This window comes from Natator depressus, chromosome 3, assembly GCF_965152275.1.
Source record: "Natator depressus isolate rNatDep1 chromosome 3, rNatDep2.hap1, whole genome shotgun sequence".
Lineage (NCBI taxonomy): Eukaryota > Metazoa > Chordata > Testudines > Cheloniidae > Natator > Natator depressus.
The window spans coordinates 81,425,758-81,449,596 of NC_134236.1; the positions used below are offsets into that span (position 1 = coordinate 81,425,758).

The 23,839-nt window shown below is 42.2% G+C and overlaps 1 protein-coding gene across 1 annotated transcript in view; it reads right to left on the minus strand.

Annotated features, from left to right (window-relative positions):
* PREP (prolyl endopeptidase) overlaps window positions 1-23,839 on the minus strand; it is a 166,648-nt gene that overhangs the window by 105,343 nt on the left and 37,466 nt on the right. Inside the window, exon 7 of the mRNA XM_074948177.1 lies at window positions 10,318-10,423. Within this exon, the coding sequence (XP_074804278.1) occupies window positions 10,318-10,423 (106 nt within the window). The remainder of the gene's footprint in view (window positions 1-10,317; window positions 10,424-23,839) is intronic.

Sequence of the window (23,839 nt, forward strand, 5' to 3'; positions counted from 1 at the left end):
GCTCAGACCACAGCAGTGAGAAACACAATAAGAAGCATCCCAGGGGAAACAAATAGTGGCCTGGTTGGTGAACCAGAGTATTGAGACAGCTTGTTCTGGTCAGACCCGCCTGCTGACACAGTGACATGCACTCCTACCACTACCAGGGCTCCAAGCTGGGGCCCGGTGGAGAGGGAGGGCCAAGATTGCCACTACCCCCTTTTCTGGGTGTGGTGGCCCCCTACCCCGACTGAAGGCACTTGGCCGTACTTTCCTGCCAATGGGGGTGAATCCACTGACTGAGGCCACCGAGCCATACTGCCCTGCGAATGGGGGTGAATCCTTTGACTTTCATCACTAGCCCTTACTGCCCTGCACACTGAAGCAGTTCTAATTGACTTCAGATGTGGCCCTACTGCCCTGCTAAGAGGGGCAAACCTATTGACTCTGGCCCCTATGCCACCCTGCCCTGCTAAGAGGAGTGGACACAGTGACTTTGGTCCCCAGGCCTTGTGGCCCGGTGGAGCAGGGCTAATACATTGACTTTGACCATTAGACCTCATTGCCCCGCTAACAGAGGCAAGCATATTTACTCTGGTTACGGAGATGCAGCTGACTTACACCCTGCTCCTACACCCTAAGGGAGATGGGGTACACTAGCCCCGCACTAGATGGGGTCCCCCCAACCCTGTCTCAGGTATAAACTGAATAAAAGAACAACTGAGTACTTTTTGGGGAAGTTGAATTTTTTTCAAGAAGCTACATTCTCTAAGTTGCCATTCATATTTGGCTTATTTAAGACTCCTGCAGATCTTAGGCTAGGAGCTCTCTGGGGAAAGAAAGACTGAGCTGTTTGTTTGTACAATGCCTTTACAGTTAGTGCCTCAGGACCCCCACAAGGGATCTAACGTAACAGAAATGAAGAATGAGTGCGACCTCTACTTTTACATATTATTCCTAGTTTTATTAATTAAGATAGCCTTGGATACTTCACCTACACGGTCAATCACACTGGACTAGATACTGAATGATAATATAGTAAGCAAGCAGTTACAAAGGAGTTGCAAACAGCATGCCTCACTGTAATAAAATTGTGCATGCAAGAAATTAGCCATTCATATTTCTGAGATACTACTTTGAAGGAAACTATAACATGACTTGTTATAAACACTACAAGAAAGTGATTACAATATTTGAAGTACATTAAATATGAACAAATGAGTTAAACAAACCTGAAATAACACACGGATGTTCTGTAGATACTCATTTGAATTTGTGGCTGTATTTGTTGTTTCCACCCCCAGCCCCCAGATTTTCTGCAGGATTTCCCCTTGCGGAGTTTTTTCACAGCTTTAGAAGAAAACAGTGCTGCAGAGAGAAGACATGCCTGGAATTTACCCCTGCCTCAACTTCCACTTAAGCAGCCATGCCTGCTCCACCCAGATGGCAGCATCAACCTTTCGCCAGCGTTTTGGCTATTTCAGCTGCCAATAACAAGAGGGCAAAGGAATATTTTAATCAGAGATGTTTAAGGAACTGAGAATCTCAGTCAAAGCATCTGTGAATTTTTGTTTTTATTCACAAAATAAGTATTCTTTTACACCTCACTGTGGCACCCCAAAATAATCTGTAACGGGAAACTCTTTTCCAAAATCATTTCAACTTACAATGAATCAACACAATGTATTCCTAAAAAAATCAATGCCTATGGGTTACCTTCTCTGAGTCATACGTTTTGGAAAGATTTCTCAAGTTAAGTCCTAATGAAAGTTAAGTTTTGTCACCTTGTGAAGAGAAGATTTCTCTGTAACTGTGGGGGTTTACAAATGACATGTTTTAACAAAGTGTCTGTACAGACTACAATCCATGATATTGTCACTTAAGCCTCAAATTCTAACATGCTGACTAAACTTCATGATATTTCTTCTTAACCATTTGTGAAGAACTCGGGATGTGGAGGCTGCATTTATCATCAAGTCCAAAGAAACAGTGACAGTACTACAATTAGCTCGACAAGGCGCTCAGTATACCAAAAGATAAACAAACCCACTGATGATGATCATATCTCCTGACTACCGGAACATCTACTGCTGAAACAAAATTGCCACACATGGCTCAAGAATGTGAGTATTTCCTGTCATAGGAAAAGGAGGAAAAGCCAGCATAAATGTTCACCATATTGGACACCACTGTGAATAAAAATTAATTAAGGTAACTTTAAATTAATTATATTTAAAACAGGTTTTGTAGAGATCAATCATAGATTAGAATCAGTTCTTGGTATTTCTGTAGTGTGCCATAAAAGCAAAGACAGAAAATTCTCTCTCTCAGCTTGACATACTGAATTTCAAAGCACTTTAGCACTTGATTTCTTTAGTTTCAAATAATTATTCTTTACCACATGGCATAACTTCTAGATTTTCAACTCTAAAAAGTTATTTAGAAAGCAAATATTCAAAGAAAAGAGTTAAAATAGTTCACGTAAACATATTTGCAACTAAGTTTGTAGATTGTAAAACGTCAAAGTAGTACATACAGGGTTGTAAACAAAGTGATCTATAAACTTGTTTAATATGAATTACTTTGGGAATCATCTCTCTCTCATACCTTAAAGGCTATTTGCATAAGCTTATGTTCACTACAGACTAACATCTACCAATACTCCTTTTCAGATCCTCGCCATTCAGTGTTCCAACTTGAAGGGTACAGAAAAAAGGTGAAATTTTGGCCCCATTGAAGTGAGTGGAAGTTTTGCCATAGACTTCAATGAGGTCAGAATTTCATCCATTGTTTATTCTAGAATTTAGTTTTAGTTACACACAGAAAAATCCTTTTAGATTATGGAGATCACTTGAAATAATACCATCTAACCTCTCTGCCCTACAAAAATACTGACAGAATGATTTAACACTCTGAATATGAAGTCTAAAGACATTTCTGAAACTTAAGATTTTCTAAATCGATGAGAAGCACAAAGCTTGCAAAACAACTGGTGAATTTGCTGGATCACCAGGGGTTAAAAGGAGCAATTGAAGAAGGTAAGAATGTTGCTGAGAAGCTCTTCCCCCCCCCCCCCCCCTCCATCAGTCTTCACTCACCACTAAGGATGTTGGGGAAGATATTTACCTCTGACCTGCTTTTTTTCCCTGGTAATAAAGATGAGCTACTCTCAAGAGACTGAGGTGCCAGAAGGAGATTCTGCAGCAAGGATAATTTAAAAAGCAATAAGTCACTAACCCAGATGGTATACATCCAAGAGTCCTGAAGGAACTTAAGCATGAAGTGACTGAGATGATAAAAATATGCAAATTATCTCATTAAAACAGCCACTGATTCAGAGGACAGCAAATGTTGTGCGTGTTTATATATATATTTAATTTCAAATTTTTTATTAACTTAAATTACAGTAAAGTAAAACATTAACGTACTACATTGTACATTACTTACTTGGGGATCAGGATAACATTCAAAGAAGCAGGCTGGAGATTCTGCTTAGCTGGCGGGGGAGTCCCCCTCCTCTGAATATTGTATATTTTTAATATATAGATACTTTAATAAATATAGGCTCAGTCCTGCTGGGATGTAAAGTATAGTTTCTATTACTACTCAGAGCAGAAAAGCACTACATTCAGTAAATGAAGGAACATGCCTTACAATAGTACAATATTAAGGTTTTGTTAAGACATGTGTTTGCACTTTAAAGTGTTCAACCCCTTCTGGGGTAACAGAATCTGCTAGTCCAAGTCTAACAACATCAAAACAAGAGAGACCTTGGTCCTGCTGCAGTCAGACTTCAGCCCTCTTCCTTATAGGTGGGCTTCCACTGTCTAACTACAAGCTCCTGGGCTCCAGTTAAACCACCATCTGGGTCAGGTCTCCCATCCTTCCAAAGGCGTCTGGCAGGCTGTGGTCTTCTGCCAGTTCCTTGCTTAAGCCTGGCTTCTTGCCACATGTTGGAGCAGCCCATCTGTTCTCCTCCCCAGTCAACCTTCAACTGCCCGGCTTTCCTCCTTTGGTCCTACACCCACCCTGCCCTAGTGGGGTAGGGCAAGGCTCACTGAACAGAGCTGACTGGCCCAAGGCATGCTAGCCCTTCAAAAGGACAGACTGTCCTTCTATAATGACCGATTGCTACTCCCTCTCTAGCTAATCTTTATCTGCTTAATTGTGTGTACACATCACAGCAGAGGGAGGTTTTAGAAAGGAATTTCAATGAGAAGGCAGCAGTAGTAGCCTTCCTGGTCAGCTCAGGTAGAGCATACTATGGGGCACAGGCAGCATGGGGGAAAGCGCAGGAACAATCTTCAGAAGAGGACACCTGGGGTGCTGAGACTGGCAGCACTGATGAAGTGGAAGGATTGGAGGAGCAATACAATTAGAGATAAGGCTGCATAAGAAGGGAGGGAGACGCAAAGCTATGCAGAGTCTTCAAAGTAAGAACAAGAAGCTACGGATATGTCTACACTGGCAGAGTTAAAGCGCCAGCAGTTACAGCACCGCTCAGAGAGCCCTGAAGGGAAACTGCTGTTGTGTGTTCACACCGTAAGCTGCCTGCGCAAGAGCATGTTCACTCTTGCGGCACTTGCAGTGGTATTCAGAGCGGTGCACTCTAGGCAGCTATCTCAAAGCATCTCTTCCTCTTCTGCCGCTAAGACTTATGGGAAGGCGGAGGGAGGGTTGCGGGGCATCCCGGCTTCTGTCCCAATGCCCCGTGATGCATTGCTTCGCATCCCAGCAATTCCTGTGCTTCTGTCCACATTTGGCGCCATCTTTCAACAGTTTGTGTACTGCATGCCCTGCCTCTTCAGTATGCAGGAATGGATCCTGAACTGTTGACCAGTATGCTGCTCGCTTGGACTAACACGTCACAAGTAGCAGTGGAGTTATTCCTTAAACTACAAAGGCAAGAGGAGTGCAACATTGATCTTGCCACGCTTAGTAGCTACGACACAAGATTGCTTGTGGCAGGCACGGAGAAGCTGACCACAGTGGAATGCAGCTTTTGGGCTCGGGAAACAAGCACTGAGTGGTGGGATCACATCGTCATGCACGAGCACTGGCTGTAGAAGTTTCAGATGAGGAAAGCCACATTCATGGGACTGTGTGATGAGCTCGCCCCAGCCCCCCGGTGCAAAGGCATGAGAACGAGAGCTGCCCTGTCCTTGGAGAAGCACGTGGCGATTGCACTGTGGGGGATGGGGAGGTCCCAGGATGGTTACAGATTTGTGTATGTCCAGGGGTCATATCCAACCTTCTCCTTTGGAGTGCAGCGGGTACTGTGTCCATTATGGAAGATCTCTCGCTGCTGAGGGTGAGCAGGGAATCAAGGGAGGGTCTTCAAGACTGTGGCTTCCACTCTGGCCCTTATGCGGCTCGTCTGTGTGCAGCAATGGTCCCCCCCTCCTACCCTCCTGTGACGGCAGAGTGGTGCAGGAAAGTTACCGTTAATGGGACAAGAAACAAAGCAGCTCTGCAAAAGAACCTGCAGCAGCAAATTCCCCAGTATCTCCATGAGAGTTTCATGGAGATCTGAGGTAGATTCCCGTGAAGTGAGGGAGTCAATCAACAGCCTATTCTGCCGCTCAGACTAGGCATATGGTGGTCCGCACATCATACAAACACAAGCCTATTTCCTGCAACCTTCCTGCCCCCAACAACTCACTTCAGTGATTCCCAAAATCAAAGCCACTTACCAAGGGCCTCTTCTCCTGTTTGCGCTTCACCAAGCTCCAACAGTTGTGACTGGCTAGCCTCCTCCGGGTAGAAAAGAGCTCCTGGCTGCATGCATCTCTGACCTCCTAGTCATCCTCTGCCTTTGGGTCCCCTTCCCACTCCACATCCTTGTCCAAGATTTCTTCCTCCTCCTGGCTCCGTCCACTCTCTACTGGCACACGATCCAAAGAATCCACAGTGGCCTTTGCAGTGGAGGTGGGGTTGCTACCGTGTACTGCATCCAGCTCTTTGTAGAACCGGCAGCTTGTGGGCGCAACAGCGGAGCAGTGGTTTGCCTCCTCCACCTTGTGGTAGGCGTTCCGCAGCTTTTTCACTTTGACCCTGCACTGCAGTGTGTCCCAGTCATGGCCCCTTTCTGTCATGCATCGTGAAATCTGTCCATAGGTATAATAATTACTACAGTTGGAGCACAGCTGGGACTGGACAGCCTCCTCTCCCCAAATGCTGATGAGGTCCAACAGCTCAGTATTGCTCCAAGTGAGGGATCGCCTGGTGTGTGAAGCAGGCATGGTCACCTGGAAAGATGCACTGAGACCACTGCCCATGTCAACAAGCAAACAGGAAGGGGACTTTCAAAATTCCAAAGGAATGTACGGGGCGGGAATGACTGTTGGTCACCTGAAGGCAGGGCAGTAGAGTTCAAACCGATGACCAGAGAGGTGAGAACAGGCATTGTGGGACGCCTCCCAGAGGCCAATCGCAGCCCTGTAATCAACCAGGGTGTCTACACTGGCATCGCGGCGCTGTACCCCAGCGCAGAAAGCTGTATGCCTCTCGTTGGGGTGGGTTTTTTTACAGCGCTGCAACTGCGCAGTATCTGTCCACAAAGTGGCGTAGCAGTGTGTACACCTCGGGAGTTACAACGCAGAAAGCTGCTTTATTGAGAAGAAACTTGCCAGTGTAGACAGGACCTTAGACTTGACAAGGAGAAACAGACGCCAGCATGGTGATTACAAGAGTAAGGTGATACAGTCAGAATAAAAAGCAAGGGGATGATTAGGACTAAAAGAGTATTCCCAAAGCTGGTATAGAGCTCGCTACTGCTTCATATCAGTATTGCAGCACTAATCCAGAGGAAAAGTAGCATTTTCAAATCCTGCCTCTCCCCAGAAACTAACATGAAAGGAATGGAAGTCCCTGCAACATTGTGGTAGTCAGGTTCAAGCAGGTTTAGTGAGAACAGGGCACACACAGCATGCACAATTACTGTGACCCCCATTAACAAATGATACTTTTATTATTCTAGAAGTTCTCATTTATGAGTTTTTTAAATTGTTATTTTTATATCTTGTAACTTAGTCAAGCAAAGCAGGATTATATATGTTATTGCTAGCATGTAAGCATGTGTTCAACCTGACTCTAAGGAAGAGGCTATAAACGGTTCAACTTCAGTATATATAAGTTTTACTTCACACTGAGCTATACATAAGGCTAAGATTTTTGTCATGGATATTTTTAGTAAAAGTCACAGACAGGTCACTGGCAAAAAAGAAAAATTCACGGGAAGCCTTGTACTGTCCCTGACTTTTACTAAAAATGTACCTGACAAAATGGGGATCTGCTGATCCCCAAACCACCTGAAGCAGGGTAGCTGTGCAGGGCTAGGAGCTGCTTGCAGCAGCTGGGGGGGTACCCCTGCCATCTGCAGCTCTGGGGGTCCCCTGCTGCCTGTGGGGTCCGGAAGCTGTGGATGCTCCCACTTCCCATGTCGACTGGGAGCTGCGGGGTACCCAGCCGCCGCTGCTGAGGAAACTGTGGGGTTCCCCTCCTGGGGCTGGAGGATTCCCCCCTCGCCTGCGACAACTAGGGCCTCGGAGATTCCCCCGCCGGGAGCTCAGGGTTCCCCTGCCTGTGGCCCAGGGTTCCTCTGCCGGCAGGGGCTTGGGGATTTCCCCGCCACTGCCAGGAGCTCAGGGTTCCTCTACGAACTGGGAGCTCGGGGGTTTCCTCACCCATGGCCCAGGGGTTCCCTGCCGACTGCGGCTCAGGGATTCCCTCGGAGCTCAGGGGTTCCTCCACCACCGCCGGGGGCTCAGGGTGTCCCCCAACTGCAGCCAGGGGCTCAGGGGTCCTCTGCCAGTGGGGGCTCAGGGATTCCCCCGCTGCTCACAACAGCTTGGATCTCAGGGGCTGCCAGAGGCGCCAGGGGTACCCCGCAGCTCCCTGCCCCTGCTGGAGGTGGGGGACCCAGCAGCTCCCAACCACCGCAGGCTGACGTCACTAGAAGTCACAGATTCCGTTACTTGTGTGACCTCTGTGACTAAATCGTGGCCTTAGCTATACATAACACAGACTTCATTAGCCCATGTGGTCTTCTGAGATGCCACAGCAGTACTCTCTGTAAGCTGTGTGTTAGATTCATTTGTGGTGGGAGGGATAATGTGGGGGAGAGAAAGAAAGGTGTTTTGCATGTAGTTTCAGTATCCCTCCGTCTTCAGCTTCTTGAGCTCAAATGACAAACCATATGGTTTTCTATTTAGCAAAATATCTGTCTCCATTATACCCAACACTTTCATTTTCAGAGTCTTTTACATTGTCTTTATGTTTCTAAAGAACCTTTCTGTGCTGATCCACTTTGTTTTCATTGGGCCTGCTATCCTATAGTTATCACAACTATAAGAGCTCATTAAACAGTTACTAAGCTGTCCAAAACGGTATTACAAGGGCACACTGACAGCAGTTAGAACGCATTGCTTCCAGAAAGAGTGCCCACATTTTAAATGAGTATTCCTCTTGGAAAGGAGCTGTTAAGAGTTAACTACCCCATTTACCTTAGCATTGTTTAGCACAAGCACATGAAGTATCCAAAGTGGAACAAATTCCAGCAATACTCAGAAAGTTCAAATGATTCAGTTTTGTTTACCAGCTAAGCTGAACAACATGTGCGTCAATTAAGGGATGTCCCAGGAATCATATAGCATAGTAGTCGTGTACGGGGAGACTTTGGCAAACCAGTAAAGTGCCTGAAACCACTATGGCTTATTGCTAAAAGCAGCCAAGTCAGCAGGCTTAGCTTAACCAAGGCAGGAGGGGAGGGGGGGTTTTGGGTGCCAGAGAAAGGGCAGCTTGACCCCCTGTCCTTCCTGATAAGAATTGTGTTGAAGTTGCTGATACATGCATCTTAGAAGAGCAGGATGTGCCCCCAGGAATGTCTATGGGGGCCTCAAGGCTGCAAACTCTGGAAAAACCCACACCTGGTTAATCGATAATCAGAAGGAACCTCTTGCTTGCCCATTGGAACTGCTTGCTTAACAAGTTTTCTTTAAAGGGACACGTCATTCTAATGTATAAATAAGGGGGGAAGTTTGAGGTAGGGGGACTCTTCAGGACTGGACTCTCCCTCTGGATGCATCTTGTGTTCCCCACTAGCAGACGGGCTGCCGCTGTGCCACTCGAGAGCCACACTCAGCTTTGGTAATTAGCAAGGGTTGGGGGTGTTTTACTAACCTGTTGCGGACGTGTGTATAAGTGCTTGAGACTAAGTAAAGTTTAGCTTTAAGCGAAAGCACTCGTGTTGTCCTATTTGTTCCAGCCATCTATCAGTCGGACGGCCGCGTCTCCCCTGATTTATTTCCTGACACCATCTCGCACAGAGTAAAAGTTACCAAGAGCTTTGGGTTGAAAGAACCCCGGGTAACAATCGCAGTAACTAAGGAACCAAAATCAAAATCCATCCCATTCTCCGTTGTTTCTAAACAGTACCAATCACCACAATATCCCCCTAGTACTCTGTTTACATGCACAAATGCAATTTTCCTTACTCTCTGACATTTGATGTGGCAGCTGTTGTAGATTTTATTCAGTTTGTCATTAAATTTCTAATTCAACACAACAAGAATCCAACAGAGCAAAGATGTGCCATGCAGAGAGCATATTATGAAGAGATTTCTCTAGCCTAATGCTCTGGAAGGATCAAAAATACTGGACAATAAAACTACCAACATGGAGATATTAGACCTTACAGCTACACATACAACGGGCATAAAAAGCACAGGGACATACTGTGCCCTTTTTACACCTCATTTGTGTGGTTAGAAAGTAAGATAAATAAGTCTGCTATTACATAAACAATAACTATGTGAATCCAGCTATAATGTATGAGAACTATCCCTTAGAACAGTAATGCATATAACTATATTCGAAGTTCTGATGGAGTAACAATTACTAAAATTACCTTTGGAGATGAAACGATACTACAAAGTAAATTTTGTGTGACTATACCTACAGGTCTAAAGAATTAAAATATTTCACTCTTTTACTGATAATGTACAAAGAAAATCTAAGTTATACCCAAGTCAGGCACTTCTGAAAATGAACATGATAGTCTGAGTTTAAATGCACCACAGAGTTCTGGCATGAAGAAATATTCCAATTGTCTTTAAACACTGGAAAAAAAGTTAGTCTGTAAAACCAAATCATAAACATTAAAAATACATTCATGCATATCATCCTTTTAGACATATAAATCAAAAATGGGATGTATACATGATGACTGTCCTTGATGTTAAGCAGAAGAAGTTGAATGTTAGCTATGTATCTTTTTATGTAGAGGATATAGAAAAACAACCTAAAGAAGGGAAGGATGAAAGAAAAAGAAAAAATTACCTGTTATACCATTTGATTCCTTTTGTAGATCACAGTACCACAGCCTGTTCACTGGATCACATCCTTCTCGTATGGATAGTAAGACATACCGACCATCATCAGATACCTGCAAGAAATTACAGAAAATTAGGACAACACATTATTTTGAGAGATACTTCTGAATAGGAAAATCAGTGACATGTACATTTAAGACATTCAAGATAATTATTTAAAAAGGAACACAATTTTTTTTTTTAAACTTTACTAGGAAGTAAGACTAGCACATAAAATTCACAATTAAAATGTGATGGGATTTTTTTTTGTTTTTTTACTGAAAGGAAAGGCTGTTTAATATGTGCTATTTGAACAAGAATAGATACTTCTGTTGTGTCCTCACTTTCTACTGACAGTATAGGATCAAGTAGCTTTATACTGGTTATAGAACATTCGAACTACAGCAGAGACATAATGGAAAAGACAAAGAATGCTGGGCTTATTTTTGTTAAAGTCTAGCCATGACTATCCTTGGTAGTATTCACTCATTTACACTCTCCTCTCTACACTTCATCTTCTCATAGTCATCTGTGCTAATACACCATCAGGGTTAGCTTCCCAAACACAATAAAGATGGGAGACCGACTACTCATCTTATCAAAAAAATTAAAAAGCAAGTCTGCAGATACTGAGTTCAGTTTCTAACAGACTTTAAATATTAAAACATGCAACCATATCTTCTAGGTATAAGATCTGCACCTTTCATTGAATATATAATCTTACACTTTAAACAAACAAGTTTTGGTGCTCTTGAAAGGCACTTGTTTGATGGGACAGGAGGCAGATGCCCTCCACATAGCCACAGAATATACACCTCACAGTCAATGAGTGCTTTCTCATTACTGCTCCACCAGCTTGCTTGAAACTCAACATAGAGAGGAAATGAAAACTTTAGACGAGAATAACAAAAAGGTAGAAAGGCAGTAGAGGGAAGAATGAGGACAAATATGATATTTCTGTTGCTTGGTAGGCTAATGCTCACATCTGGACAGAAGTGAAAAAGGATTTATATATTTAGTATATACGAAAGCATTAGATATACAAGTACGTACACACACGTGTGCGTGTGCGTGCGTACACACAAAAGAGGCTAAGGGGAGCCTTGAAGAAGGGGGTTTTGAAAATGGACTTAGGAAGGACAGGGAGAAGGCAAGGTAGACATGGTCCACAAGGGAGTTCTCGGAACAGTGCGCAGGATAAAAGCAGGCATGGAGGTGATCATGAGGAAAGGTCACAGGGAGAGCCTCAGCATGAGCGGTATGCGTTGAGAAAAGAGAGCATGATGAGGAAGAATTTAAGGAGATAAGAGCAGAAAGGAAGACGAGAGCTAGGTATAAAGAAGAACATAAGAATGGCCATGCTGGGTCAAACCAATGGTTCATCTAGCCCAGTATCCTGTCTTCCGACAGTGGCTAGTGCCAGATGCTTCAGAAGAGAGCAGAAGAGGGCAATTATCAACCGAGCCATTCCCTGTTGTTCTTTTTTGAACAAAGTTATACTTTTGGCCTTCACAACATCCTCTGGCAATGAGTTCCACAGGCTGACTGTGCACTGTGTGAAATAGTACTTCCTTTTGTTTGTTTTAAACTTGCTGCCTATTAATTTAATTTGGTGACCCCTGATTCTTGTGTTATCAGAAGAGGCAAATAACACTTCTCTATTAGAGGTTTTATAGATCTCTATTATATCCCTCTTAGTTGTCTCTTTTCTAAGCTAAACAGTCCCACTCTCTTTAATCTCTCCTAGTATGGAAGTCGTTCCATACACCTTATCATTTCTGTTGCCATTCTCTGTACCTTTTCCAATTATAATATACATATTTTTGAGAGGGGGTGACGAGAACTGCATGCAATATTCAAGATGTGGGCATCCCACGGATTTTTACAGTGGCATTATACTTTTTGTCTTATTACCTCTTTCCTAATGGTTCCTAATTTTGTGAGCTTTTTTGACTGCCACACCACATTGAGCAAATGTTTTCAGACAACTATCCACGATGACTCCAAGATCTCTTTTTTGAGTAGTAACAGCTAATTTAGAACCTAATCACTTTGTATGTATAGTTGGGATTTTTTCCAATGTGCATTACTTTGCATTTATCAACAATGAATGTCATCTGCCATTTTGTTGCCCAGTCACCCAGTTTTGAGAGATCCCTCCATAACTCTGCAGTCTGCTTTGGATTTTGAGTAATTTTGTATCATCTGCAAACTTTACCACTTCACTGTTCACCCCTTTTTCCAGACCGTTTATCAATGTTGAACACACTGGTCCCAGTACAGATCCTTGGACCCTGCTATTTACCTCTCCACTGTGAAAACTCTGTATTCCTACCCTTTGTTTCTTATCTCTTATCCAGTTACTGATCCATGAGAGGACCTTCCCTCTTATCCCATGACAGCCTACTTTGCTTAAGAAATTTTGATGAGGAACTGTGCCAAAGGCTTTCTGAAAATCCAAGTACATCATATCCACTTGATCATCCTTATTCACATGCTTGCTGACCCCCTCAAAGAATTCTAACAGATTAGAGGCGGTATGATTTTTCTATAAAAAAGCCATGTTAACTCTTCCCAACATATCATGGTCATCTGTGTGTCTGATAATTCTGTTTTTTGCTATAGTTTCTACCAATCTGCCATGTACTGAAGTTAGGCTTACTGGCCTGTAATTGCCAGGATGGCCTCTGGAGCCTTTAAAAAAAAAAAAAAATCAGCATTACATTAGTTAACCTCTAGTCACTTGATACAGAGACTGATTTAAGAAGGAGAAACTTGAATTGTAATAAGATAGTGAATCAGGAAATATATTTTAAGAAGGGCTGAACATGGTCATAACCATGGGATAGAGAGAAGATTATCCCTGTTTAAAAGTTATTGGGCAAAAAAGGTCCATCAAGAGCAATCTTCTGTGTTTAGAATTAGCAACATAACTTGTCAGCTGGAAAGAACCTATCTGAAGTGGATTCTGTCAAGACTCACTTCCCACAACACTCCATAGCCTTTCATGGACTTGTGGAAATTGGATACAGACAGAAGCTGCAGCAGAAACAAGAGGCATGTGCCTCTATTACACAAGCAGGTCTGCTTATTGTGCTGATCCTTCCTCTGGGCACCCCATGCCAAACTTCAAGTATACAAGCATCAGTGGGGTAGCCGTGTTAGTCTGTATCCACAAAAACAACGAGGAGTCCAGTGGCACCTTAAAGACTAACAGATTTATTTGAGCATAGGCTTTCGTGGGTAAAAAACTCACTTCTTCAGATGCATCATACAAGCATGTCTCTCCATCTATAAACATGCAGATGCCCTGCATTAGCAAGTGTACAGCTGCCATCTCAGCCAACATTGGGAATTAAACGGATGACCTCCAGAACTAAAATCATGAGTCTTTAAAGCTTGTGCAAAAAAGGCAGGTTCCCAAGATGAGGACAGATCCGCTATGGATTAGTGAGGGACACCATATATACACCCCTCCCCAACCTGGTTTACCCAAAGCAAAATGTGTGACATATTACTGAAACGTGTATTTGGCAATTCACACAATTTGCATATCATCATACAAATTTCAGTGCAAAACCTGTATTAAAGAGGTCTTTTCACTGAGAGACTCACATTCAACCACACCATCCCCTCAGATCAGCAGCAGGGTTTGAACCCCTTAATTTTTAGATTCCGACTTTAGAGTTACAGGAATAATTGCTATTCACTAAGCAGAGCAGATACTGGAGCCTCTTCCTGGACATACACTTTTCTAGTGGGTTACACAACTATTAACTAGTCAGCAGCAGACGATCAGTGACCAGGAATCCTAGATTCTATCACTGACTCTGGGAGAGGAGTGTGGTTTTTAGTAGTTACAGACAATACATGGTGACCCAAACTGGTTAGATCACTCTGAAAGACAGACAGTGTGGTGCAGCGGGTAAAACTGGTGTTTGTCACATTAGAGACCTACATTCTGTGTCTGCCATGATATTGCAAAAGCTCTCTGCCAAATGTGTTTAAAATAAATAAAAATAAATAAATAAATAAATAAATAAAATAAAAGCAGGTAGAGCAGGGAGAAGTGGTCAGTAGCTGTTACCTAACTGTCTTCTAGGAGGGGGTTCATGGCCTTAGTTAATAATGGTAGCATGAATAGCACCGGAATTTAAACAGAACTCAGAGGTGAAATTTGGGCTCCTTTACCAGCTCAGGAAACTTTGCTTTAGGCTGTAGGGATAATTAGTGAAGGGTTGTAGGTGTATTTTTAGCATCTCTGGGAGTGAGTGACATCACTTGCACCACAGCAGATTTGCCCTCATATTAAAAATCAACTCATTCAAGTTGGCACATAGGTTTTCCAGGATAGCTAAAATGTTATAAGAAGCAAAGTCACCCACAGCAGAAATTTTTGAACTCTTATTATTCTATGAATTCATTTTTCATCAAACCAACATGAAAAACTTAAGTAGACCTCAAAGTTTACATTCTATGTTTTAGTTTTTGCCATTTCAATTAGATTTAAACAAAATAAAGGTTTAAATTTCCTATTAAAACTGAACTCTGTTACAACCTTATGGAGCAACAGCTGCATCATAATATCCAGCTGAGGCTCTCTCCTCCAACACCTGCTGCTCTAATGGGAAAGCATAACTGAAGCCACCAATAAGTCCTCTTTTGTATCCAGGCTTCTCATAAGTGTCTTTTTTCCTGGTAACTGTTGCTATGGTGTGATAAATAAAGTGGTGGGGTAGCTCCCTTTGATGGGCAACCAGACAGCCAGTTAGCTATAAAATCCCTCTTGGTAGCTGTTCTCTGCTTGCTTTACCTGAAAAGGGTTAACAAGCCCACAAGTAAAAGAAAAGGAGTGGGCGCCTGACCAAAAGAGCCAATGGGAAGGCTAGAACTTTTAAAAAATGGGAAAGAAACTTTCCCTTTGCCTGTTCTCTGAGCTGCTGTATTTTCCATACCTAGAAGAAATAATTTGGATAGGGAATTTTTAGTTAAGACGCTATCAGGTTTATTTCTTATTTTGGCTTGTGAATCTCCTCTGTGCTAACCCCAGATGTTTTTGTTTGCTTGTAATCTTTAAGCTGAACCCCCAAGAAAGCTATTTTGGGTGCCTAATTTTTGTAATTGTTTCTTTTAAGATCTAACAAAAAGCCTAAGTTCTAGATGTATTTTTTCCCTTTTTGTTTTTAATAAAATTTACCTTTTTTAAGAACAGGATTGGATTTTTGTTGTCCTAAAAGGTTTGTACATGTTGTTTGATTAGCTGATAGCCACAGCTAATTTCCTTTGTTTTCTCTCTCAGGTCTTCCCCGGAGGGTGGGGTGAAAGGGCTTGAGGGTACCCCAGAGGGAGGAATTCCCAAGTGCTCCTTCCTGGGTTCAAAGGGGGTTTTTTTGAATTTGGGTGGTGGCAGCGTTTACCAAGCCAAGGTCAGAGAGAAGCTGTAACCTTGGGAGTTTAATACAAGTCTGGAGTGGCAAGTATTAATTTTTAAAATCCTTGCAGGCCCCCCACTTCCTGCACTCAAGGTGCCAGAGTGGGGATTCAGCCTTGACACATGGTAACAATGTAATAAGAGAAAATGTATTTATTAACTTGATCAGTGGGAAGAAAAAACTATATTTAGTCCTTCGCCTAAAGCTTTTGTGGTGGGAAGTAATCAATTTAAAGTTTTCCTGTTTAAGTGAGCCGTTGTACACTTTTAGTCTTCCAAAAATCACTGGAATTGGAAGTCACATTAGAAACGGATTGTGATGGTCTACACTATTATGTTCACCACTTTTACAAGACTATGATACATTTTGTGCAGTCTGCCTTGTGAGGCATCAGTTGAAATGTCAATCTTCTGAATATTATTGTCTTGGTACAATATGCTTATCAACAGTCTATGTGAAGTTATAAGATTCTATTATGTATCACTGCCATAACCTGCTCTAAGTTTAAGAAAAGCAGGTCCAAACCAGTTTCTCAGAAACAAAGGACAGACCAACATCCAGCCAGGTCTTAAAGGACTATTACCTAGTTAAACAGCCATTCCTTGGCAGAAAGAAGGATGTGAGCAAGGACTTTACATATTGACAAAGTGGAAAGGGGGGAAAGGGTGTTCCTGTGTAAACAGATTGCCTGTTGCCTGAACCCCAGCTAGAGGTAATCCTCAAGGAGGGGAAAGTGGTATAAGAATGAGAGACAGTGGCCTCCAAATCACCCCTCTCCCCCTACATCTCTGCTCACGGCAGCTCTCGAAACACAAATAAAGCAATATTGAACTAGCAGAGAGGTGGTACTAACTAGAAGGCTTTTCAGCCAGTACAGACTGCTGTAAACATATGGTAAGACATAACCTTTTTGCTTTAAGTTCACTTAAACTTAGTGGCTCCACTAATTACGTTGGTGGCCCTCCATTCTCTCGTGTGTGGGCGCGCACCTTAGAAGGAACTATCCGGCGACCACAGTTTGAGAATCTCTTATCTAAAGCAAACTTTGCTCTGTAGTTATGAAATGTGATTCTTTGTGACAGAAGAGTTTCATGTGGCCCTACATTTCTTGATCAAATATGTTAATCCTTTCTTAGATATAAGAATCGTTAATATTTGCAACTGATGCTACACAATAAGTTTAAGAATACCTAAATCCCATCTTTGATTCTACTCTAACAGGTTGCAACACCTTTGGAGATAGAGGGGGAGAGGTACAGCAAAGGGCAACATGCTTTATTTTTGCATTAACATCAGTAAACTGAAACAGATGAATTAATTCAAGCTGTCTTTATCCATAGCAGGTAAATTCATCCATTTCAAGTCAAGGTTACATAGAGAGATGGAAATCAAAATTATCTGTTGCAGAGATGAGCATGTTTAAGGTGTAACAGACAAGTGCACTGCAGTCAACTGAAACAAAAAATTATACACTTTTGATTACTGCTCATATTTTACATATTTAATGTTTGCCTTAATGAATATAAACTAGTTTGCCTAATATTTGGCTTTCTTCTTTTCAGAGAATCATAAAGGTATTAATAGGACTAGTGTATATTTAAATTAAAATTTTTTGACTCAGTGATAGGGTGCTTTGTGATTCTTCAATCAAGAACAGGGTCACTGACACCAGCCTACTTTTTGAAGTTACGTTGTGAGTTAATGCTTGATAGAAAATAACTTGCTTGCACCATTTTTTTTTGGAAAGGGTAATTTCGGACCGCCGATGACGGCAGATTTGAGCATACCTAATGAGATTTCCTTCAGCATTTCCCAGAGGGACTGGTGAAGCGCTGATAGCAGCTTACGTTTAGTTTGAGTCAGGAATTCCCAAAGCATATTGCTGGTGGGATGCCCATTAGCTCTGTCTGCATCACTCTAATTGCTGTGACATCAGTGAGTTCTGTAACCCAAAGGAATTTAACAGCAATAGGACAAGACACTGTTGGCTGCAGCACACTAAAACACTAACAAATGTTCTACTGGAGAGGCAGACATCCATTTCTCAAAATGCCATTGGCAATTTGTGTTGTAAACCGATTGGGTGTGATTTCCAAAAGAAAAAAAGTGAAGTAGCATTCTCCCCACCCACATTTGGATTTTCTTCAGGAGGCCATATCTTGTTAAAGAGACCAATTAGTAACTCTCAGATAGCCCACAAAGTTTAAGTTTCACACTAGGATCTGGGTTCAAATCCTATGCTGAAACACAAGTACAGTCAGGGGAGTCCGCACTGTAAGAGGTGACAATTTATATAAGATTTTAAATTGGAAGTAAATTTTCCCAGTGTCCTCTATCAGTCTGAGTGGAAATTAAAATATCTCCTGGCAATTTCTGAGAGAGCTCTGGATTGCGGGTCAAGGCAAACCTTTCTCAGTAAAAATTCCTGATGTTCAAAGCAGTAAGACCCATTGATGAGTATTAAGGGGGAGATTTAACAAAAGCATCTAATAGGATTTTAGGAGCAGGAGTCCTATTGAAAGGCAGTAGGGCCTAAGAAATTTAGGGGCATAAATCCCATTGTCTATCAATGTGATTTGTACTCCTAAAACCCTTAGTGACAGCCACATTTACCAACACATGACACTGCACTGTCAATATCTAACTCAATATTTGTGTAGGGTCTGTCAAGGGAGGCCCTGGATGAAAGCTAGGCTTAATCCACGAGAGAGAGAGAGAGAGAGAGAGACTGGAATTAAGGTGGAAAATTCATGAGGGTTTAAATGAAATGAGCAATTTCTGTCTGGACTGAACAGGTGTGACTTCCTTTCTTCTGCATTCACAATCACTAGGGTAACCATATTTCCCAAAGGGAAAAACGGGACACCATGTGGGGCTGATCCCAGGCCCTCCCCCCCCCCCACCAGGCTGGGGTCACTGGAACCCTGCCTGCCCTTCCGCCCTGCCCCAACGTGAGACTTAGGTCACTGTAACCCTGCCTGCCCCTCCTTCCCCCACAAGGCTCAGGTTGCTGGAACCCTGCCTCACCCAAGAGGCTGGGGTTGCAGGAACCTTACCTGCCGCCCCCGCAAGAGGCTGTTGCTGTTCACTGCAATCCTGCTTGCTGCCCCTGAGTGAGCCCTGCCTCTTTCCCCTACAAGGGGCTGGCTCCCCCCGCAACCCAAACACACACAAATTCCTCTGCACCCCACCTTTTGACAAAAGTAGACATTTGTTCTGTTTGCTCTTGCCATTACATTTTTGATGGCTGAGTTTTTCCATTTTCTAATTTAGGATTTGGTGGATATTTTGTTTTGTTTTCTTCTGTTCACACTAACTTTGTTTCTTGGAAATACAGATATTGCCTATATAGGAAGATAGTTACGTGGTAGATGAGACTACCCATGAAACACAGATGAATTAATATCTAAGGAGAAAAAAACATTTGAACTGCAAACATTCAGTATCAGTGAAATACATTCTCCAACAGGCTACACGTTATTTGCTAGAGGAAAAGATTAGTTATGTTGTTATATTACTAATCCGAAGAAGTGGATGGACTTTTATGAATGCAATACATATAGCAGTTATGGTTTATCATATCCACTGGCAAAACTGAATTTAATCAAAAAATGTTATGTAAGGGCCACAGAGTTCAATCCAGGTGTATTGCTTAGAAAATACCAAGATTTTCATACATACATATATATATGCATGTGCGTGTGTGTATAAAAAAATAAAATACAAGAAGAATGCAGGATTTGAATAGACTGTAAGACTAGCAGGGACTACTGTGATCACCTAGTCTGACCTTCTGCATAACACAAGCCACAGAACTTCCCTAAAATAATTACTGTTGGGGCTGGAGTATAGATCTTTTAGAAAATCATCCAATCTTGTGTTTCAAATTACCAGTGATTGAGAATTTCATTCTTTTTTGGCTTTATGTATTTCTCCACAGCTATAACATCTATAAAAGTGATTTTAACCTGAAACCAAAAAAAAAAAAAAATTTTTTTCAAGTGTATTGATACTGCCCAAGATTTCATCAACAGTACAAATAGTGCTTTTAAAATCACTCTGATAGTTACTGCAGCAACACTTCAGATGGATGTATTCTTACTTTCTCTTTATTTCACAAATGACAGTCCTTAGAGTCTGCAACATTGTATCAAGCAACTATGTATTTTACTCCTATACAAGCCAGCAAGCCTATTTACCCCCCTTCATCTTGTCTAGTTGTACTACTACAAGGGAAAAGTAATCAGTTCAGAAATTATTTTGCCTGACAAGCTATGAAAAAAATAAATATTTCGATGCAGAAAACTTCAGGGATTAGAGAACACATTGGTGTCCGAGGGAAGATACATTCACTTTGCCTGTAACACCAAACATTTTTAATGCTGTTATAATTCCCACCCTGAAGTCATTAAGAAACCCTGATCATTATTTTTACAAACTGCTGCTCTTCCTCAAACACTAGCGTTCTTTGCATTCCAAAAGAGGATAATGGTCATTATCACATAATGCATTCCTAATGAAACAGAACAAACTCAGCAAAGCACTCAAGTGGAGCCAAGTGGCTGAGTTAGGAACTGGACTCAATGTTCCTGTAAACCAGGCAGGGGAAGGTTAGACCTTCTGGAGAAGGAAGAGTTGGTGGCAACAGAGATCCAGCTGCCCCGAGCATGGTACCAATACTCAGGGGCTCAGCAACCGTAGTGATGTCAACAGCAACAGTGAGTTATTTTCCAGCACTATTACCAAAAGATAGATTGCAGGCATGAAGGAGGAAGACTGTTGCTGAACTGACAAACAGAAAGGACAAAGCAAAACTATTTCACCTTTTAAATGACATCAGTACTGTTTTGCGCTACATGCTATGTTTTGTGTAACAGTCTAAGACCCATCAGGAGTGAGGTTCTATGGCAATGATCTGGTACATTCTTGAAATGAACGCTTGACTAAAATTTGTTAATGTAATTACATCATAAGTATTTGCATTATCATAGTATTTGCATAACTATTTGCATTATAGCACCTAGGACCCCCCCCCAGTCATTAGGGTTGCCAGGCGTCCGGTTTTCGACCGGAACACCCAGTCAAAAAGGGACCTGGGTGGCTCCGGTCAGCACCACTGACCAGGCTGCTAAAAGTCCAGTCAGCAGTGCAGTGGGACTAAGGTAGGCTCCATGCCTGCCCTGGCTTCATGCAGCTCTTGGAAGCAGCCGGCATGTCCAGCTCCTAGGTGCAGGGGCGGTAACAGGGATGCTGTGCGCTTCTCCCGCCCTGAGCGCCTCCCCTGCAGGGAACCGGGAACCACGGCCAATGGGAGTTGCAGGGGCAGTGCCTGCAGCCATGGACAGCACACAGAGATCCCTGACACCTCTGCCTAGGAGCCAGACATGTCAGCCGCTTCCGGGAGCCGCCTGAGGTAAGCGCCGCCCGGCCACAGCTTGCATCCCAAACTCCCTCCCACACCCCATCCCGGAGCTCTAGCACTGGCATGTGCATGTTGCACTTTCTTCCTGTTTGCCTTTGAGTACACTAAAAGTTGTTTAAACCCTGAATAATCTAGGACCTGGCCTTGAGAGCCACCTCTTATTCTATATCCACCTAGGTGGATCTCACTGTTAAAACACCCCAGAAACATTGGCGGAGCCCTCCCAGGCTGTATGTAACTTATTTTCCACCAGCCCACAGAGTTTCCTCACTTACTCCTATCACAAGTTCAGCTCCACCACTGGTAGCAACAATGGCAAGTCTTAGGAAAAAATTGTTTCGTGCAGACAAAGCTTCACCTTACACATCTAACCTTTGGAATACATTCCCCATGGCAGTCCTGAGACCAAGTCAAATGCATTAGAGAACAATATATGACGTTATAAGATGCAGCATTGGCAAATCTGGGAAACAATGGTTTGGTTTCAAATTTTTGTTTGGCTTGCTTTCCTAATACACAGTGATTCTTCAACTCTACCAGCTGTGAAAGGCTTTACATAACTTATTGTTTAACTTTGAAAATATGAATCTGGATGCTACAGGAATATATGCTGCAGTAGTTTGTAAAAATACACTATAATACACAAAGATCAGTATTAATTAAGACAACGCATTTGTTGTTCTTTTAAAGATAGCCTACAATACTGTATTTGTTTCAGAAATCTTCATTCCACACTGCCCTCTACTGGGAAGTTAGTCAAACTGATTTTTGCCCCTTCCCATCTTAAATTCAATACAAAAATATTCTGGAGTATTGAAGAGACTTGATGCCATCATCTTTATATTTATAGCTGGATTATTTTTAACACACAGACTGGAAATAAACTAAATTGTTTCTATCAATCTTTCAAAGCAATCTTTCAATACCATTTGCAGCATCAGCAATTATGTTTAAATCAAACAGCTATCGTATCAGATAGACATGCAAGCCCCAGAGTTGAATGAATAATGAGTCAGGGAATTGAGGCTTTTTATTGTATATTGTCTCTCAAAGGTATTAAACTGACCAAATTTCTTCTACTTTGCTTTTCCCAAGTCAGTGACCTATTTTCATTTTTCTCCTTTGAAAATATATACCTAATCAGGTCTATATCTTCCATAGAGAATTTTTAAAGTACAGTGGCTTTACTCTGTCATCCCAAAGATTTCCTTTTCAAGTGTGACATTTGCAAATAAAAGGGCATTCACCCCACCCTCCATGAGTCAGCCCTGCAAACTCAGCCTTGGATACAAGAATCAAAAGGAGTTCTTTCCATCTCACGTATCACCAGCAACAAGCAAGGTTCTATAGGCCAGATTAAGCTTTTCAATTACACCTGGTATACCCAATGGATTTATCTGGGTTTACACTGCTATAACTGTATAAAATGGAAGAGAACCCAGCTCTCTCAGCCCTGCAAGGCCAACACAGCTAAGCGCTACGTAAACTTTTTGTCACTTAAGGAAGTAGATAAGACTCTGGATATACACAACAAATCTGCTTAATAAAAAGATGTTCAATTGCAGATGGTTACATTTCATAGGATATCAGCACCTTAAGAGAAAATAATCAGTCAAAAATATTTAAAGAGTGCAGCAAAGCCAGTGAACATTTTAATTAATAACAGATGCCATGGGTGTACAAAGTCTCTTGAATTTTTCCAGTTAACTTTGTATGGTCCATTTTTCTCACATACCCCTTCAAAAGTTTGCCAGACAAAATTCAGTCAAGTCTTACGAACAAGTTCATTATAAAGAGAAATTCTGATCTATTTTCCCACCCTTTTCACACAGCAATTTCTCTTTTACCATGAAGGGACTTTGGGAAAACACTACAATTAAAGTAACAATAAAACAATTTTATTCAAGATACTAAAACTGATGGGCAAGCTCCACACACTGTCCCACCCCCACCCGCCCTGTAAGAGTCCTCATTTTTTTATTAGCTTGTTTTTTTCATCTAATACATACAAGTGCAAAGTCTTTCACAACAGGAGCCCAGGGCACTCCTAGAATTTACACCAGTTCAAGCATCTTTATGAGATTAGTACATAGCTATTTGTCTCTTCAGTAAAATCAGGGAGGCTACCCTCAAATCTTTAAAACAAATCAAGCTCCATTAGGTCCTCTCACTCCCTCCACGGGATCAGAATTTCAGGTGGATTAATCTTCCTAGATCCCAGGGAAGCAGTACTAATTCATTATCCAGAAATTTCTCTTTTCATTACTTTCCCCAAGGTTCACTGCAACAACCCCTTTCAATATCTGCAGGCCCTAAGGGATCTGGCAGCGTCCCTACACTCTTAATATTAGTTTTCATGCTGTACAAAGAAATTCTTGCTACAAAACAGAGAGGTGGTTTGCTCATTCAGCATAAGAACCATAATGTGTCATTATCACATACAAAATGTCACAGAAGGCAAATTTTAGAAAAAAGGCAACATCTTTCATTAATGTAAATCTTCCCCAAGCTCCCTGTCTCGGTGGTAGAACCACTAGGTACAGAACTGACACAAACATGGCCTTCAGAAGTCAAAGATGTGACAGCCACACTGAGCCTGGCATGGCAGACTCTTTGCCTTTCATCATGAAGATTCT